Source organism: Mastigoproctus giganteus, chromosome 11, assembly GCF_048544385.1.
Source record: "Mastigoproctus giganteus isolate SK-2022 chromosome 11, ASM4854438v1, whole genome shotgun sequence".
In the NCBI taxonomy this organism is placed as follows: Eukaryota; Metazoa; Arthropoda; class Arachnida; order Uropygi; family Thelyphonidae; genus Mastigoproctus; species Mastigoproctus giganteus.
The window spans coordinates 89,124,145-89,144,734 of NC_143585.1; the positions used below are offsets into that span (position 1 = coordinate 89,124,145).

Below are 20,590 nucleotides of genomic sequence, written 5' to 3' on the forward strand. Positions count from 1 at the left end.
GGCAATAACACACTTTACCTCATTCGATTATGCTAAGCAATAACCAGGGGTTGCCAACCTTTTCCAGCAGTGTGCCACATATCGTGTTGAAAGTGCGTCGGGGAATATTCATAAGCTACAGGAATCAACATTCTCAACCCCACCTATTATCTACATGACGCACTGATGGCTGATGGTTCTAATCAGCAAGGCGATCTTCGCAACGAACAAATTCCCTAACGGCTTGGACAGTGACTATGGTCGCTACTCGTCCACTTTAATGGAAAAGGCCTAGGTTCGAACCCAGTCTGGAGAAGAGGAAATGGTTGACTTATATCAAATGTTTGAGTGGCGAAGATAAAAGCAAAACAAAACATTGAGTTGCTTTCTATAATTTTAAAGCAAAATTGCTGCAAATAATCTTTTGGTCGTAAATTTATAACAAAAACTAACAGTATATTTGAATAAGTTATTGGTTTATTACACCCAGTGGATGCTTTTGATTTGGTAATCATTTCGATATATATGAAAATTCCATTTGTACAGAAGAGAACTTGACAGAAGCTTCTTGATTCAACATGTTGTCCATCAACCTAATTGTTCAGGTATGTTTTGAGAGGGGTATAAGTTAGTTTATAAATTATTTGGATACGTTTATCAATGATATTTTAATTCAACTCTGTTCCGAAATTGAAAATTAACGTTAAATGAATTGTTAAAAAGATTTAATGAAAGAAAAATTTGAACCAATGATCGAATTGTTACAGCGTATATTCGTTATTATGTATGACGCTTTTAGTTTTGTGCCAGTAAGAAAACATCGAGCTATCGATCGAGGAAATTACGTTGAGTCTGTAGTGACCTTGACCGCAGCAGAGAACGAAGAAAAGGAAACACAGTACTTCAGCGTGCCAACAAAATAATGATTGAAAGATAATAGTGGACATTGAACTGCTTGAATTACGCAAACAAACACGTAAAAATATACTTCTATTGACGATAGAAATATGTTAAAATGATATCGACGTAAATATTTTGATAACCATGTTTGCTTACACAAGGTGACATCCATAATCCTCAAGTCCATCTGTTACGAGGCTATCTTCTGAAATGTTTCCCACCTGGAAGGGCAGAAATGTTTATTTTGAAAGGTACATTCCAACAAAATGATTCATTGCGAATTCCTTCTGGCTTACTGTCATGGTCCTTAGGGATATATGCAAAGACATGTAGTAAAAACGTTGCCACAGAGGGTTTTTTCTCCCAGGCATTGTGTTCTGTCTCTTAGGACGGTAAAACTTGGAATCTCTTAGTAATTAGCAGAATACGTTTAGGAGTTTACTCCTTTGTTGACTTAATAGTCATTAAATAGGGATAGTTGGCCAATGTATATAAATGTTATTCATAGTGAGGTATTCGTCCATTCATCTAGTCATCCTATAAGAAATGTAGTTTTCTTCAATATTTTTTTTTTAAAATAAAACACAACTACATCGGATAAAGTATCGATTTCCTTCTTTAAGACAATTCTTCGCAAGGATATGCACAGGATACTTGGACAGCATCGAAACATTCAAGTTCTTTTCCATTGAGAAAGTGTTGTAAATTTGTATACAGGTGTTGATCTGATGATGAAGTTTTGGAGTCCGTGGTATATTTTTGGCCAAACACGCTAATCGATTTTTCCACAAGTTATCCGAGTAGTATGAGTAAATGCGTTGTACTGATGAAGCGCAGCATTAGATCTTTATAATTGATGCAACAGACTTCGATTATGATGGCTTTCCAAAGTCAAAACCTTGGAATCAAGACGACTTCTTGGTTGTGGTGTAGCAGATTGTTTTTGGAATTAATCCACCGTCAACGATGTTCAATGTTATGAGAAAGCACCCATGTTTAATCCCCAGTAGCCAGCTGATTCAAAACCAGCGCTTGAAGTAAGTTTACAAGAATTCAGTAAACTTCAAATGTTTACCCGATCTCTAAGATTACCTGCAGACAGTATGTGGAACCACTTTTCACATTTTCACCTTTTTTCAACCATTGCAATGAACGGTAGTGTGGGGGGAATTCAGTTTCCGAAAAGTTCTTCAGGATTTTCTTTAGGTGTGAATATGAGAATTCATTAGAATTCGAGCTAAATAGATCAGTTCCAATGTATTTCGACGTTGGCTTCAGCGGCTAAGCTGTAATTACAACCGGAGCTAGGATTTGTGGTAGTGTGTGTGGGGGGGGGGGGTTGGAATCCCACTTTATAGACTATTTAAATAAATAATAGTAGTCTACCCAAGTGGGACAGGGTGCGTTATACCTCTTGTACCGGCCCAGAATCGGCACTGTCTAGAGCAGTGGTTCTAAAGATTTTTTTTTTCTGGTGGCCGCAAAAGTGGCCACAAGATTTAGCTGATGGCCGCACAGTTCCTGTTTTTTATTAAGACATTTATTTTACCAATAAGAATGATAGTTAGATAGAATTTATATATAACATAGGAATAATAAAATTTCTTAAAGAGATTGTAAAAACTGTAACTAATAATAAGAAGTTATGTAATTTAAGATTCTATTCTGAAGCTGAGAAACGTATATATTTTTCACTTTTGTAGAACAATATCATGTAAAATTGTTGCACATTAAAAAAAAAAAAATGATTGAACATTTAAAAAAAAATTAAATGTTTTTTTAATGTTGAAATTTAATAAATAAATTTTGATATTTATGAAAATTGTCTGGTGAGCGCACAAAAATGTTGTGGTGGCCGCATTTGGCCACAGTGGCTGCACTTGAGTCTAGAGTAACCGGACTTGAACCTTTGAAATAATTGTTGGCATTTCCTCGTAATTCGAATTTTCTCCTCGTGCACGCTTTCAATGTATTTTATGGCTACAGTCGTGTACTAATTTTCTTAAACGTATAAAACATTACACGAGCATTCTTAATGTGTTCTGTTGACACCCCATCTTGTTTTTAATGTCGGAAAAATTGTAATGCTGTTAGCTTCTTTAAAACTTACAGACAGACTGCCATAAAAATATTCGGTGTAGTGTGCAGAAATAAACTTAGAAATAAGACACACGTTTGGTAATGTGAAAAACAATAAGGTATACTGCCGCCTCATGGCTTTAGTTGCCTTGGCTCCCAATCTAAACAAACAACTTCCCCAATAAGCCTCTTTAAACGAAACACAAAGCGACCACTTCCCTGTTGGTTTGTATTTCGTTCTGGATAACTTGGGGACATCATTTTCATTAATTCCGCAGCCAATGAACAGTGTTGTGTGACGTCACTTCATCGATTTTTCGTTTAGATTTATTTTTGTTGAAAGTTATAAAGTATATAATACAAGGGTCAGTTTTGAACTCACGTAACATGAGTCTTTTACTTTTACAAGATTTTTCCAACTTATTATTAAAAAAAAAAAAAAAGGATTCTAGCAGTTGGCACCAATTTGAATGAATTGCAAAAACAGCTGAAAATATTAATCTCTTCACCATTTCCTGTTGTCTTAAGTACATAACTTGAACGCGATGACAAGCGTTAAACTTTAAAAGCTAGGTAGCGTTTTGTGCACTCTCATAAGACAATTCTGTTTGCTAAGCGACTCTTCTGGGGATTTTTGTGGAGAATTCGAAAAACATTGACGAATGTTGTCAGCGGTTGGTTGTTGTAATTTTAGGCGCATCAGCAAATTAGGTCCCATTTATTACGTATTTATTGTGTACGTATGTAAATTGCATGTGTTCTTTGGTCGATTTGCTGACTGGAGGACGAAAAACCCATTTCCGTGAGAGTCTGAGACCGACTGAGTCACGTTGTGAAGAAGGCCCCTTAAAAATTCCTCGCGTCATTGACAGTATAATATATACTGTTCAGTCAAAGCTCATGGGTTTCAACTTAAGTCTTTTCCACACATTGTGGGGGGGTATGGATGTTGGTATGATCATCGGTACGATGATCATACCAACTGTTCTACTCAAGAGGGTGTTATCCAGCTTTTCAGTAGGAAGAATTGATGGTCGACGGGCCGGTTCTTGTTGTCGATGCTCCCTTTCCCACAAAAAGACCGATGACATGGCATATTCTCGACTTATTCAATTCTGGAAAACGGCAAATATCCGCCATGTGCCTTCTGCAAGTTCAGCAATGAATACATGTTCCACCTGCGAATAAATCGTCTTTTCTGTAGAACGGTTTACACGCTGTTGACACAATGACGGATACTTAAGGTCATGGACTCAACAGTGTCTATTACAATGACAAAGCAGTGCGCATGCATTTATATTAACCATGTAATTAGATAGTATGAATCAGAGCTGTAATACTCAATATGTTCTACGTTGATAATAATATTAGTAAATTAATAAGAGGAGTTTACCTCAATATAGTACGTGGAACACTTACATCAATATAGTACGTGGAAGTATGATACCCTCCATGGAGGGTATCATACGGAAGTGTTCCACGTACTATATTGAGGTAAACTCCTCTTATTAATTTACTAATATTAACCATGTAAACATTTAATTATCATATACACATGGTCATGTAATATTTCAAAGATTTTCCGATTAATAAGGAAAAAATTACTTTCTTATTGTTTATTTTAGTGTTTTGGAATGTTTGAGTGATCCAAATGATTTCCAGTGGTATTTAACACACTATACTACACTAATGATATTAAGAGTAGAAGACCGGCGGAATTCCTTAACAAGTACAGGTCACTGTTGAAAAAAAGCCGTGAATTAGGGCTGATTTTAAAGTGTCTGAAATTCTGCCCAGACACGATACGAGAGAGTATATGATGAGAGCCTTGTCGATCAATTCGGCCCTGGAAAAATTGTGCAAGGCTTGAAAAAAAAAAAAAAATGGGTAGAATTTTTTTCAGCCTGGTCTGTACTTGTTAACAGAAGGGATTGCTTCTACAGGGATGGGATACACTTAAATAGAAAGGGTGCAAGAATGTTTGCTGATGCTATCGAGGCAGTGTTAGGTGGGTCGGAAAACTGCTAGCTTTGGGGAGATACAAAGACTAATAGATTAACAGTAGCCACTGGCAGAGGTGAAAGAGATTCTTGCACTGCTTCTATTGGAATGAGCAGCAGCCTGGAAAACAAGTTGCAGGATATTTCAGAGACTGCTGGGAGTCATTGCGGTACAAGTAAACACATGGGTTGTGTTAGGGTAGCTAAGAAAAAGAACAGGACCATGTATACTTGCGTGTACACCAATGCTAGGAGTTTGGTTAATAAATTTGTTAAATTTGATGAATTTGAGGCATTGCTCAAAACATCAAAGGCAGATATTGTTGGGATATCAGAGACATGGTGTCACACAGATATAAGGGATGCAGAACTGGAATTTGGGGAATACAATGTGTACAGAAATGATAGACAGGACAGGAGGGGAGGAGGGGTTATGCTATTAGGTAAGAAACTAATAATATCCAAGGAAGTGAAGCCAGTCGACATCGCTGGACAGTGCAGTGTCGAGTCAGTTTGGTGTGACATAAGCATTGGGAGATCAAAGTTGAGAGTAGGAGTGTGCTATAGGCCTAATGACTCTGATGAGTATAATATGAAACTGCACAGGGAAATAGAGTGGGCCAGTAAATCAGAGAGTCTTATAATGGGAGATTTTAATTTCCCAGATATTGACTGGAATTTTTGGGTTGGTCACTCACACACTAGCAGGGCTTTTGTGGATTTATTGGATGATTGTTTTCTACATCAGCATGTTCGGGAGGCAACTAGAGGGAGCAATACTCTTGATTTGATTATCAGTAGTGTTTCTTCATGCATTAAGAATCTGCAGATAAATGAACCACTAGGTGGCAGTGATCACAGGGTGCTGAAGTGGGATTTACTCAAAGAGGTAACTACCATCAGAGGTAAAGGGAAAGGTTATTGCTTTCGTAAAGGCGACTACGATGGACTGAGACAGTATTTAAATTCTGTACAGTGGGATCAACTGATGATTTTACCAACAGTGGGATCAACAGATGATGTTACCAACAGCAAATTCAAAATGGGAAGCAATCAAAGAATTTATCTTGGAAGCTACTAGGCTTTACATACAACTAAGAAATATTGTTCAAGGTTTAGGCCTAAATGGATGTCCGATGAACTAATGAGACATGTGGCAGAGAAGAAAAATACATACAAATTAATGGGTGACATGGAATCGTATGATAGATATAAGCTAGTCTGTAACCAAGTCACAAAGGAGATTAGGCAGGCAAAGGCAGATTACGAAAAATCCTTGGCAAAGGATGCCAAGAAATATAGAAAGGAGTTCTTTACCTATGTAAACTCTAGAAGGAAAGGGATGAATCAGATTGGTCCACTTGATATTGATGGTTCAACTGTTAATGATCCTGCTCAGGTGGCTAACAAACTAAACAAGTATTTTGCGTCTACGTTCACACATGAGGAGTTATTCAGGAAAGGGAATGCCAGAGGTGAAGTAAACTCTGGCAGTGAGCTAGATGATTTTGTAATAACTGAGAAGAAAGTGGAGGAGAAATTGTTCAGGAAAAACATAAAAAAGGCATCCGGGGTGGATGGCATCTGTCCAGTTATATTAAAGGAGGCAGCAAAGGAAGTAAGCAAACCCTTAGTCATAATTATGAGAGCATCCTTGGACTCAGGGGAGTTACCCATAGACTGGAGATGTGCAAATGTGACCCCAATTCACAAAGGTGGATCAAAGGCTGACACAAGTAATTATAGACCTGTTAGTTTAACTTCTGTTCCAGGAAAATTAATGGAGGCACTGGTTAAAGAAGCACTGCAGGATCATCTAGACAAGACTTCAGTTATAGCTCGGACACAGCATGGTTTTGTTAAGGGAAAGTCTTGCCTGACCAACTTGATTGGATACTATGATGCAGTCACAAAAGAACTGGATGCAGGAAATAACTTTGATATTATATATTTGGATCTTAGAAAGGCTTTTGATACTGTTGCACATGGAAGACTGCTGCACAAATTGGAGCAGTGTGGCATTGGAGGCAAATTGCTGCTATGGACAAAGGGATGGTTGAGGGGGAGAAGACAGAGAGTGGTAATCAATGGACACTGCTCATCGTGGACTAATGTTATTAGTGGAGTTCCTCAGGGTTCACTGTTGGGTCCATTGTTGTTTTCTGTATTTATAAATGATATTGATGATGGTATATCAAGCTTAATGTTCAAGTTTGCAGACGATACAAAGGTTGGCAGGGTTGTCACGGACACTAGTGACACTATGCTGCCGCAACAGGATCTGGAAAGGTTGAGCAGATGGGCTGAGAGGTGGCAAATGAAGTTTAACATTGACAAATGTAAAGTACTACATATGGGAAACAGCAACCCCAGAGCAACGTATCAACTCTGTGGTACTACACTGACAGTGGTAGAGAATGAAAAGGACCTGGGGGTAATTGTGCAGGCAGATATGAAGTTTTCTGAGCAGTGCAGACCGGCTGCAAGAGTATCTCATGGTGTCTTGTCAATGATATACACGAATTTTTCTAGCATGGATAAGGAGGTGATTATCCTCTTGTATAAGGCAATGGTCAGGCCACACCTTGAGTACTGTACACAGGTCTGGAGGCCTCATGTTAAGAAGGATGTAGAGCTGCTGGAACGAGTACAGAGAAGGGCAACAAGATTAGTGAATGGAACAAAGGGTTGCTCTTACGAAGAAAGGCTTAAGTTTTGTAAATTACAGTGTCTGGAGACTAGGCACCGGCGAGGTGATCTGATAGAGATGTATAAAGCCTTGAATGGTTTGAGCATGCTCAATGCTGATGGGATTCTTCCTCTTGCTCAGAATAATCACCTGAGAGGGCATAAATTCCAATTGAGGAAAGACAGATGTAGGATAAATGTGCTGAAGTTTGCCTTTAGCCAGTGGGTTGTTGGTTGGTGGAACAGACTTCCATCCTTTGTTGTGGAATTGATAGCCTAAATAAATTTAAGGCTCAGCTGGACAGGTATTTCGAACCAACGGAGGGGTGAAATGGGAGTGTTTTTTTTTTTTTTTTTTTGGCTATGCTGCATAAGCTTGCTTTCTTGCATCATATGCCTCTACTAATGCTAAATGATAATACTACATGCAAAGTACCATTCAGGGTAGACACTGAATCTAATTTTTTTTAAATTTTTTAAATGGTTATATTTATTGTTCTATGGATCCTTCACTTCTGCTTATTGAAAACACAGATCAATTTTTTTTAAAAACACGGTGTACATAAACTACTAAAGGATAGATATTAGCCAGACTCCAAATCTGGGTACAGTTTTGTTTCTAAACAAGAGAGAGAGAGAGAGAGAGAGAGAGAGAGAGAGAGAGCGAGCAATTTTCTCTTCCAGTAGTGTACTCGGTGGGGGTAGTTCCATTGATGTAAAGCGCTTCAATTCTTAATGTATACAATTCTTCGGGACAGAGGAAAGCGCAGCCACTAGATACATTAGTCTCTTGACTTTATCACATTTTACACACAAATATATAACACGTTTTAAAGTTATCCAAAACTGCATTGCATAATATATACTGTCCACTCAAAACATTTTGACAACCTAATTCAAAGTGGACATGTCCTCCCTTGCCACCAGTACCCGCCCGCCACACGGCAACGCATGGACTCTACAAGGCATCTGAACGTTTCTGGAGGAATGTTGTTCTGTGTCTTGAGAATTTTCTCCCATAGATCTGTAGTAGTCCTTGGTGGAGAATCCAAACGCTGGATCTGTCGAACTAAGTAAATCCAAAGATATTCTTTGGGATTCATATCCGGCGAATTCAGAAGCCAATATAGCAATTGGAAGTCACTTTCATGTTCGGCTAATCCTCTGAAACAATACAAGGCAGATCGCATTATCTTGCTGGAACGCCTGTGCCATCCAGGAAGACAGTCACCATGAAGGGGTGTACCTGATCAGCCGCAATGGATAGGTAGTGTATAGCATTCAGAGTGCTATATACGGGTAAAAGAGCTACAAGAAATTTCCAAGAAAATATCCCCATACTAAAACACTGCCCGTTTTTCTGTTGAACCACGACATCAGAGTGATTGCTCTCCGCAGTTTATCGCTGTACCCTCCATACTTTATTCATCGGAAAAGGCAACTTTTTTTTCCAGTTGTCCAATGAAGCCGTGCAGCTGCAAACTTTATGCGTTGTTGGCGATGGATGGCCGTATGCATGGATACCGTGACTGGGTGCGTACTCTGCGGGCCCATACGGATGAGGGCTCGTTGAATCATGGTCTTGGGAACACCGCTGTTCGTCCACTGGTTAAAGTCCGTGGTAAAAAAAAAAGGTCAAATTAGAGCCACCGAGAGCAAACTCATCTGTCCATCTGTAATTGTCCACAAATTTCGTGTGTTTTATTGGTTGAGTTGCCTGTTTTGATGGATAAAAAAAAACCTACAGTTTTCAGGGAAGATCCTTGCTGTCCAAGCCACAGACCGAATAACTCGACCATGGAGTAAACCCCTCCCCCATAAAAGTTTCTGACATGCTATTAACGGGATTCGATCATGGCCATTTTCATCCGATGTGGGAAAGACGGTAATTATAATCACTATGCTACCTGCGCGAACAAAGTCCATGATCACCAGTTTCGTCGTTTCGTTTTTTTGTCTTTCGGCTCGCACAAGGCGGGACAGCCTATGTTCATAATGTCTATTGATGAGGCGTGGGTGTCCGCTATAAGCCCGGCAACTGCTGCTCTGTCCACTCTTGGATCATCTTAACTATAGCATTCCGCGAGCAGCCCACAAGATTCGCAATTTCCATAATACTGCTGCTGTGCAACTGGCGGTCTGTCAGATCATGTCCCTTGCTCATATCGATCAAGTACTTCGTATTGACCGCATGCTACTAATATGCAATATCATATTTACCCATTCTCACTGCTATAGGTGTGCCCCAAGTCGGGTAAAATCAACCGGTTGCTAAAACACGGTGGATAGTCATAACGTTTTGACTGGACAGTGTATGCTAAATGATATTTGATAGGTAAGACATTTTTCATATTTTGTTTCACTTATAGCGGATATGACTTCAGTATTTTTTGTTAATTCTTTCTTTTTCTTTCAGAAAAAGAAAAAAGGGAACTGATGTGATAGAACTTCAGTACGTGTAGTAAAGAAATATTAAAAGCACAAAGAAAATTGCAAAACAAAAAAAAAAACATGTCTAAATGTTCAGAATTTCGTGCTTACAACGGTACAGATGTTATCAAATTTGAGAGTAAAAATGCGAATGACAACCCAGATACGGAACAGACGCAAGGTTGGGATACGAAAGCGTCTTACTGGTCACAAAGTAATAGCTGGATCAGTTCAGATGAAGAGGATTTCCCTAGTGATAAACCAGACAACTCATTGAATGGCAACGAATGGGAAAATGCACAAGTTCAAACATCAAATACCGGCCAACATAATAAAAGAAATAATTATTCCTGTAAATACAACGAAACTCAGTCAGTTAGACATGCAGAAAATTCGAGTTTCCATGTGAAAAACTGCAGAACCTTGAATAGCGAAGATATAACATCGGAAGAAATTGTTGCTCTTTTGAGAGAAGAAGATTTTGTTATTGGGATTACATTTACCAACGGAAGCAAATATGCTACTTTGCTAGATAAGGAAGACCTGCCAAACAACCAAGTGAGAATGGTTTTACGTCTTATAGTCAAATCGGTTTCTTCAGAATACTCAGAAGAGATATTGGGTTTACTCGAAAGAGTAGCCACGTCTCGATTTCTCAATAAAATAATCTCGAATTTCCTTACTTCAGCTGACAATAACAATGACAGTAGCATTCCTGAAGTAATTGATAATTTACTGACCTTATTAGAAAAGCTGAAGGCCTTAGTTCCATCATCATTGGCCTTATCAACAAGAATTACGGACGAAGCGAAGAAGATAATGGACAAATTCAAGAGCGAAAAAGGAAAAGAAATTTCTCACAGGATCGAAATGTTTTTAGCTGACTTAAAGCATAGCTCCGACGAAGCGGTGAGAAAATATCCTTACGGTGGAAAGTTTCGGGACGTAACAATATTTCCGACAAGTGACGATATGCACCGAATCCATGGTCCTGATCTGTTGCCTAATATTGTGGATAGAGCATTCGATAGCATAGAACAGTATCTTTCGATCCAATTCAGTTTACTTAGGGAAGATATGATTCGTCCATGCCGAAGTAAGATAGAAGAATATCATAAAAACTATTCATATGATGGACTTGTGGAACGGTGCTCAGTGGTTTTCCATAACGCGATGTTAATCGAAACACAACATGATAAGGATTTTCCAGTTTATGTTTTTGAAGTAGATATGACCTCCTATCCTGGATGGAAAGACTCAAAATCCTTGAGTAATGGATATCTCGTATGTTTGAGTTCAGATGATTTTGAGACGAGTTTAGTAGCGGTGGTGCAATTCCGTAACGAAGGATTGAAGAATAAGTGTGTTCTTTTTGTAACAGTCAAACATACCCATCAAAACAGCATCGCTGAAGATGTAATTCCACAGATGGGGGTTCCTTACACGTTAATACATACTGACATTTACTATGAAGCTTATAGCCACGTTTTAAAAAATCTGAAAAGTTTTCATAAAGATAATTTCCCCTTATGCGACGTTATCATCACTTTTCTTGAAGAACCTTCTCATCCTAAGTACATCACCGATTCCTTGACGTACGCTATTACAGCTGACCCAGAGAAGAGTACACAGATTGTAAACCCATGGGAAGGTGAAACAAAAAAGCAAATCTCCAGTAACAAAACATTCAGGTTTAATGTGTTGAAATTAGCTGATTGGCCTTCTGCAGAAGATCTACATATGGACAGCTATCAATACGAAGCATATCGTTTGGCTTTAACTAAAAATATAACTTTAATTCAGGGACCACCCGGAACAGGAAAGACATATATTGGCTTGAAAATTGTTAGTACTTTAATAAACAATTTACTTAAACGAGCAACACCAATTATTATAGTATGTTACACAAATCAAGCCCTTGACCAATTCTTAGAGGGCATCCTTGCTTTCACTCATCGAATAATAAGATTAGGAGGAGGATCGAAGAGTTCAGCAATTTTACCACACACTCTTGCTAATTTGTCGAATGGGGTGATCAACAAGTCTTCTCCAGGGTTTAAAGAAAATAAGCTCGTGCTGCAATCACTAGACATTGCAAGAAAGTTATCAACAGAATCCTTACCGAAGATGGAATTATCAAAATCAAGAACAGCGATGAAAAAAGTTTTATTTTACCTTAAGAAGTTAAAGAAAGAGCTACAAATTTTTAAAAATAATCCCTTGGCTCATACAGAGATAGAAGACATCATTCCAAAGCATCATTTGATATCAATACAAAGAGGGAAATATTCTTCCAAAGTAACGGAATCGTTGGAAGATTGGCTGTGTTTGACCCAAGATCGGATTGCTGCGTATACGGATGATATACATGAAAATCCTATTATTGAAAGCGTGCAGAAATATTTGGAATTGAATGAAACAGAAGGCCAACAAAGCGAACATCAGCACATTCAGGAAGAAATCAGTAACCTTATATTTAAGTACTGCTTTTCTCCAGAAGAATCTGCGGATTGTTGGGAAATAGATGAAGAATCAAATATGTGGGAGTTGTCGCTTAGTGATCGCTGGAAACTGTTTAGTTCCTGGGTGGAAGCTAGATTCACTACCTGCAGAGAAGAACTGGAAAAGAACCAGACAGAATACGATTTACTGTCAAAAACTTTTGAAGAAAATAGATCGAAATGCGACCTAGAGTTTCTGAAAGCAGCTGACATAATTGGGATGACTACTACTGGAGCATCCAAATATAGAGATCAGATTGAAATGCTGAACCCGAAAATCTTAATAGTCGAAGAAGCCGCTCAGGTTTTAGAAGCTCACATTACTGCCTGCTTAACTTCAAGCATTGAACACGTGGTACTCATTGGAGACCACAAACAATTGAGACCGAATCCTGCTGACTTTGAATTGGCTACAAAATTTAACCTCGATATATCGCTTTTTGAGAGACTTATGAATAACAATATACCAGCAGTCAGGCTCAACGTTCAACATCGCATGAGACCGTGCATAGCAGAACTATTAGTGCCAGATGTTTATCCTACTTTAGACCATAGCAGTGAAGTGAGAGTTTACAACGATATAAAAGGTGTCAAGAGCAACGTTTTCTTTCTCTGCCACGAAAAGCAAGAAGAAAATAGTCAGTTCAGTCACGTTAATAATCAAGAAGCAATGTTTATAACGGAATTTTGCAGATATCTTTGTCGTCAAGGGCACCTATCTTCTGAAATAACAATACTAACTCCTTACATTGGTCAACAGATGGCCATCAAGAACATGATGAAAGACCCATACGTACAGGATGTCTTAGTGACCACTGTGGATGGCTATCAAGGAAATGAAAACGAAATAATTCTCGTTTCATTTGTTCGCAGCAATGATGATGTGAAAATGGGATTTTTGAAGACGATCAATCGCATCTGTGTTGCTGTGTCTCGTGCTAAAAGAGGTTTATATTGCGTTGGAAATTTCCTAATGTATGCCGAACAAGATAAATTCTGGGAGTCAATAGTCAAGAAACTCAGAGATAAGGATATGCTGGGATATGAACTGGAGTTGAGTTGTCAGGTCCACCCGGATAGCAACAAAAAGGTCTCCGTGTCTGACACAAGCTCCTTGTTTAGGAATTGCGAGAAATTATGCAATCATGCTCTTTCTTGTGATCACCCATGTCAAAAACCGTGTCATTATCCGACACATCATGAATGCAATACGTGCAATACATTAAAAGATAATTCCGAAACACTCCAATCGTGGGACACTTATTCTTCAGACGTGTCTAAAGCAGCTGAAACCAAACCAACTAGTTCTAATTCAACTGGATTCGGCCAACAGTCTGGCAAGAATAAATACATCAATTCCGAAGGTTGGCTTGATGACACCGAGGCTACAATAACTACTTGTCGAAAGGTCAATGTTGCTAAAAGTGAATGGGACTCAAGTGGATTCGGTATCGGATCATCTCAAAATGGTGACTCTCATTTCAGTGAATGGACTGATAATAATAACTTTATCTCAAGCGATCGAACAAATGCTCGCACCTCAGAGAAAAAAATCAATGGACAAGGATTTGATTGGAAACTAAACGAAGAGGAGGTAACACTTTATGACAAAGGATGGTCGGAAAAAAATGAATGGCAATCTGACATGTCAAGAGAAAACTCTGAACAAGAAATTACAGATATCGAAGACTTTAAAACCCAAAAACCTCCCAAATACGATGAATTCACGTTTAATGAGAATATCACCAGTAAAGACGCACCATCATATGAAACTAATAAAGAACATTCGCTTCCATGTGGCCACACAATCATCTTGACTGAAAACTTCGATCCCTTTAGCGTGTCTTGTTCGACTACATTAATCAGTACGCTTCCCTGTGGACATGAAATGGAAACAATATGTGGGCAATCTACAGATGATCTAGTTAATTTTTGTAAGAGCAAATGCTCAGCTAAACTACATTGTGGTCATTCATGTTTCGGAGAATGTGGTAACTGTTTATCCCTCCAGATCCATCCTACATGTAAAGAGAAATGCAATAGAAAGCTGCCCTGCGGTCATCTGTGCAAACAAGCTTGTGGATCGCCATGCGGTGTCTGTAAAGAACGTTGCTTCTATCGATGTGAACATTCCAGATGCGTAAATTTCTGCAGTGAAGAATGTTGCAAATGCCGAAAGCCATGTGGTTGGATATGTGAGCACCACCAGTGTTCTTTGCAGTGCTGGGAACCATGCATAAGACCACCGTGCGATGAACCTTGCCCTCAGCTTCTCCCATGTGGACATCCATGCAGAGGTTACTGCGGAGAACCTTGCATTTCTTCGTGCCAGGATTGTTGTGTGACAATAAAGGAATCAGAAGCAGTTCATGATGAACGTTACGTTCTCCTTGAAGATTGTTCTCACGCGATTTCTGTGGAGACATTAAGGAATTCCCTAGAAAAAAGAGAATTCATGATTCCAACGTGTCCAGAATGCAACACCATTATTTCTCACAACAGAAGATTCGGAAATCATATCAAATCATTTTTGAAAAGAAGAGTGCAGCTTCTTTCAAATACAAACAGTTTGCAACCGATGCGTGATATGGTAAAAACAATAGTTAGTCAAGATATATACGAATTTCATTTTCCTGATGTTATCGATAAACTGAAGCATATTTTTCAAACAGTCACCGGTCCTGACTGCTTAGATCGATTGAAAGACATGCTCCCTTTCCTCACATCGCTTTTGTACCTGTACTCGAATCCTGATCACTATTCGGACTCGGTTACTAAAGCAAAAGCCATGACAGCGAATGTAATAAACTGGATTGGACAACATTTAACCACAGCTACTTCCCAGCAGTATGAGGATTGTGGTCGTCAAGTTGCAAAACTTAATATAATGTATTCTCTTCTTAAAAAGGAACATTTATTCAAATCTGGACCTCACTCAGATGAGTATTCCGCAACCATGGACTTATTATTGTCGAGCGAACCATTTACCGCCCAAATGGAGAAACTAGTGAAAGGAAAGATCAACGCGATGAACAATCACACAACAACTTGATATTAATGAGTTAATCGGTGTGAAAGACGTGTTTATTTCCCAAAAGGCAAAGGGAGAAGTGAGTTTATAATTGTGTTCCCTGCCAGCCTTCAAACTTTCTATAATATTTTTACTAAAATCAATTACTGCAAGAATAAAATCGCATATGTTAAATTGGATGTTTAATTAGCCAATGGAGCTATTAGTAATTAGTATTGTTCATTTTATAGTTAGAATTTATTAATTTCCACCTTGAATTTCAGAAAGTACACAATTTTTTGAACAATTTCGAATTTTGTGTGTTAATATAAAGTCTATAAATTAAGGTGTCAGCTAAACCACACGCAAAATGATTCAATAAATATTTCTTGGATCATTTTCCATGTGGAAAATGATGTGTATTCTTGAGATGCTCAAAGATTTCAAGTCTCATATCAAAATTTCAAATTAAGGCAATCCTAAATTTCCGTGCTACAATAAATCTAATGTATTATATGGGGCATATACGTGTCAATAACGGTGTTTATTTATATATATATATATACACACTGTATATTTGATAATAGGGAGCTATTAAGTGCTCGATAATTCCTATATTCTATTATATTATGAAAACAACAGGGATTACCTTTATTTTAGATATAGGAAGCTTCTTTTCCAGCCAACTCTCCTAGTCCAACGCGCTTATAATTCTTTAGGAAGGTGATATTAATTTTACAAAAAATGTGGGACATCTTCCCCACTGTCAAAACCATAGTGTTCAGACCCCTCGGTCTCAACATTGAGCGCTCAAGACTTCTGTCTTCAAACACCATACCTCTGGCAGCAAGGAAACCATTACGTGGATTGACATAAAAAGCTTAATGGATATGGGAGGATTATTCTCTACATTCCTTGGAATGTAAAGAATAATCTAGAGGATAATCTCTACATTCCAAGGAATTGGAATGTAGAGAATAATCCCCCCCACATCCATTAAGCTTTTTAGACCCCTAAATTTAATTCTAATGTCAAGCTACAAGACCGAAGAGAATAATCGGTCCATAATTATTAAGCTTTTTAGACATTCAAAATTTAATTTTATGTCAATCCACGTAATGGTTTCCTTGATGCCAGAGGTATGGTGTTTGAAGACAGAAGTCTTGAGCGCTCAATGTTGAGACCGAGGAGTCTGAACACTACGGTTTTGACAGTGAGGAAGATGTTCCACATTTATTGTAAAATTGATATCACCTTCCCAAAGAATTATAAGCGCGTTGGACTAGGAGAGTTGGCTGGAAAAGAAGCTTCCTATATCTAAAATAAAGATAATTCCTGTTGTTTTCATAATATACTGTATATATACTGTATATCTGTTTTAAATTTTCTAAATAACATACAATTTAAATAATAAATAATATATTATGAGTAATTAGCATAGGCATATGATGACAGAAAGCAAGCTTATATAACACCAGCAAAAAAAAAAAAAAAAAAAACCACTTCCCATTTCACTCATCCATTCGCTCCAAAAGTTTGTCCAGTTCTTCCTTGAATTTATATAAGCTATCAACTTTCATAACGACCTCTGCAAGTTTTCTCCAGCAATCAACAACTCGCTGGCTAAACGCAAATTTCCACACATCTATTCTGCAACTGCCTTTCCTCAATTAGAATTTATCCCCCCTCAAATGCGTATCCGAGCAAGACGAAGAATCCCATGAGCAATGAGCTTGCTCAAACCATTAGGCCTTATATACCTCAATCAGATCACCTAGCAGGTGCCTAATCTCCAGACACTGCAATTTGCAGAATTTAAGCCTTTCTTGGCATGAGCAACCCTTTGTTCCCTTCACCAATCTCGTTGCCCTTCTCTGTACTTGTTCTAGACGCTCTACACCCTTCCTAAAATGAGGCCTTCAGACCTGTATGCGGTACTCAAAGTATGGCCAGACCATTGGCTTATACGAAGCGATAATCACATCCTTATCCCTGCTAGAAAATTTCTGTATATCATTGACAAAACCCCGTGAGCTACTCTGGCAGCCTGTCTGAGCTGCTCTTAAAAATTCTTATCTGACTGCACAATCACCCCAGATCATTTTCATTCTCCACTGTCTTGAGTGTAGAACCGCACAGTTGGTATGCTAATCTGGGGTTGCTGCTACCCATATGCAGTACTTTGCATTTGTGTAATGTTAAACTTCAGTTGCCACTTCTCAGCCCATCTGCCCAACTTTTCTAGATCCTGTTGCAGAAACATACTGTCATTATTGTCATTAACAACCAAGCCAACCTTTGTACATCAGCAAACTTCGACATTAAGCCTGATATACCTTCATCAATATCATTGATAAATATACAAAACAACAATAGGCCTAACACCGAACCCTGGGGGACTCACTAATAACATTAATCCATGAAGAGCAGTGTCCATTGATTACCACTCTTTTATACATTGTATTAACTTCCCTTTAATGCCATAGCGCTCCAATTTGTACAGTAGTCCTCCATGTGCAACAGTATCAAAAGCTTTCCTAAAAAGCCAAGTATATGATATAAAAATTATTTTTGCATTTAGTTCCTTTGTGACCACATAGTATCCAATCAAATTCGTCAGACAAGTCTTCCCTTAACAAACCCATGCTGTGTCTGAATTATTACTGCAGTCTTGTCTAGATGATCCTGCAATGCATCTTTAACCAGTGACTCCATTATTTTACCCGGAACAGAAGTTAAACTAACAGGTGTGAAATTACTTGTGTCATCGTTTGATCCCCCTTTGTGAATTGGAGATACATTTGCACATCTCCAGTCTGTGGGGGACCCCCCCTGAGTTCAAGGATGCTCTTATTATTATGGCTAAGGGCATGCTACTTCCTTTAATATAACTGGATAGATCTCATCCACCCCAGGTGCCTTTCTTATGTTTAACTTCAAAGATTTCTCCTTCACTTGCTCTCAGTTATACACAATCACTAAGCTCGTTGTTAGAGGTTGATAAACTTCTGTTTATCAACCTCTAACAGTCTCCCTACAGAATTCTTCAAGTGTAAATGTAGATGCAAAATACTCATTCAGTTTGTCAGCTACCCGAGCAGGATCATCCCATCAATATCAATTGAGCCAATCAGATTCATCCCCTTCCTTCTATAGTTTATATAAATAAAGAACTCTTTGCTGTTTTTCTTTGCATCTTTTGCCAAAAATTTCTCGTAATCTGCCTTTGCCTGCCTAACCTCCTTTGTGACTTGATTACAGACTAGCTTATATCTACCGTAGGCGACTGTGTCGCCTGATAATTTATATGCATCCCATGCATTTTTCTTCTCTTCCACGAGCCTCATTAGTTCATCTGACATCCATTTAGGCCTAAACCTAGAACAGTATTTCTTAGTTGGTATGAAAAGCCTAGTAGCTTCCAAGATTAATTTCTCGTCTGTTTCCCATTTAGAATTATAATGTTATCGCTTCTAAGTTCATGCAAGTGAAATTTGTCTTCTTTTTTTTTTTTTTTTTCACCAGAACATTAATACGCAAAAAGCTATTAAGAACACTACACCCACAACATGCGGCATGCAGAGTATATTTTCCTTTAAGAAAACGCATTTGGTTTTTTAGAAGGCAAAAAAGCTCGTCTTCTTGACTTCTATCAAGCTGAGTATACGCGTATGCCTTCTGTGAATATTATCTCGATTAATACCTACAGGGATAACCTAGCCTCAACTATCTGTGGCGGTAACTTATCTCGCTAATCAACAACTAGCTGCTGACTGAAAACAACTATCCTTTTCTATTGGCAAATGATACAAGAAAGCGCATCAGAAAACAAAATAAATAATAATAATAATAGCCGCTTAATTTTGCCTGTCCCCTCTAATAATTTGTCTACGCTTTCTTGTTATTTATTTTTATCTATTCAAAATCCTCATTCCGACAAAACTAAGTGGAAGTCTATTCCAACAACAAACTACCCTCTTGTCGAAAGAAAATTTCCACATATCTCTCCTGCACTATCCTTTTCCAATTTCATTTTATGTAGCCTTATGTGTGTGTTTGAGAAAGAGTAAAGTTGCCACCAGCATTTAATTTTTTCAATCCCATAAAGCCTTTGTTGTTGTAGGATTTTAGGCGCATATAAGTGACTTACACCATATTGCGCCTTGTATATTATGTCAGTGAGTTGTGGGTTTTTGTTCCGTGGTCGATTTGCTGTTTGCTGGAGGGAAACCCCGAGTTTCTGGGAGGAAAAAAAATCATGCTACTGTTGCCTGAGGCCGATTGACTCTGGCACGTCGTGAAAAAGACCATTTAAAATTCCTCGCGTCATTGACGGGATTCAAACTTAGGCCTGTTCCACTCGGTGTGGGGAGGACGGCGATTATATCAACTGTACTATCCATGAGGGCTTTAAAGACGTAAACATTTGTTAGGTGACCAGTCTGAAACCTACTTTCCAGATGCTGCAACTTAAGAATCCCGATCTTACTGCACCCAAATGCTGTAATCCCAGTACCTTGCATTATTAATGTTCAGTCAATCTGCCAAGTATCGGGTGGTTATAAAACAAGTTTCCCTATTCAGTAGAACCAGTGTCGAAACGGTTATAGTGGACATAGTGTTATTGTTTTGCGGTTCCCGTGGATTCCCACAAATCTGCGTTAAGTACTCTGTTAACATTGCAAAGCTAGTCAGTGTGGGTTGTGTGAGCAGTGTGTTGTTTGACTGGCCTCTTCGTTACTGGGAGGCGCGATCACCAGGAAAGGCCCTCCCAGCATCCGTCCACTGGCAAAGAGTCGGACCAGGGAGTAAAAAGACATCTGACGGGCCGTCCACACTCCTGCGGGAGCCAGAGTGGGGAGGGGGCCAAGGAAAGAGCAGAGAAGAGACAGGAAAGTGGAAGACAGCGGGTGATGACAGAGCGTAGGCATCCCCCCCCCCCAGGTGAAAATGAGCAGGAAGAGTGTTAGGTGCAGTTGTCGGAGTCCTGGAGAAGGACTGTG

At 38.7% G+C, this 20,590-nt stretch overlaps 1 protein-coding gene across 1 annotated transcript; it reads left to right on the top strand.

Annotated features, from left to right (window-relative positions):
* The first annotated feature begins 10,157 nt into the window (after positions 1-10,157).
* Positions 10,158-15,629, top strand: LOC150078239 (NFX1-type zinc finger-containing protein 1-like). The gene has a single exon (XM_090384503.1). It carries the CDS (start codon positions 10,158-10,160, stop codon positions 15,627-15,629), a length of 5,472 nt encoding a protein of 1,823 aa, XP_090240629.1.
* The last annotated feature ends 4,961 nt before the right edge of the window (positions 15,630-20,590 follow it).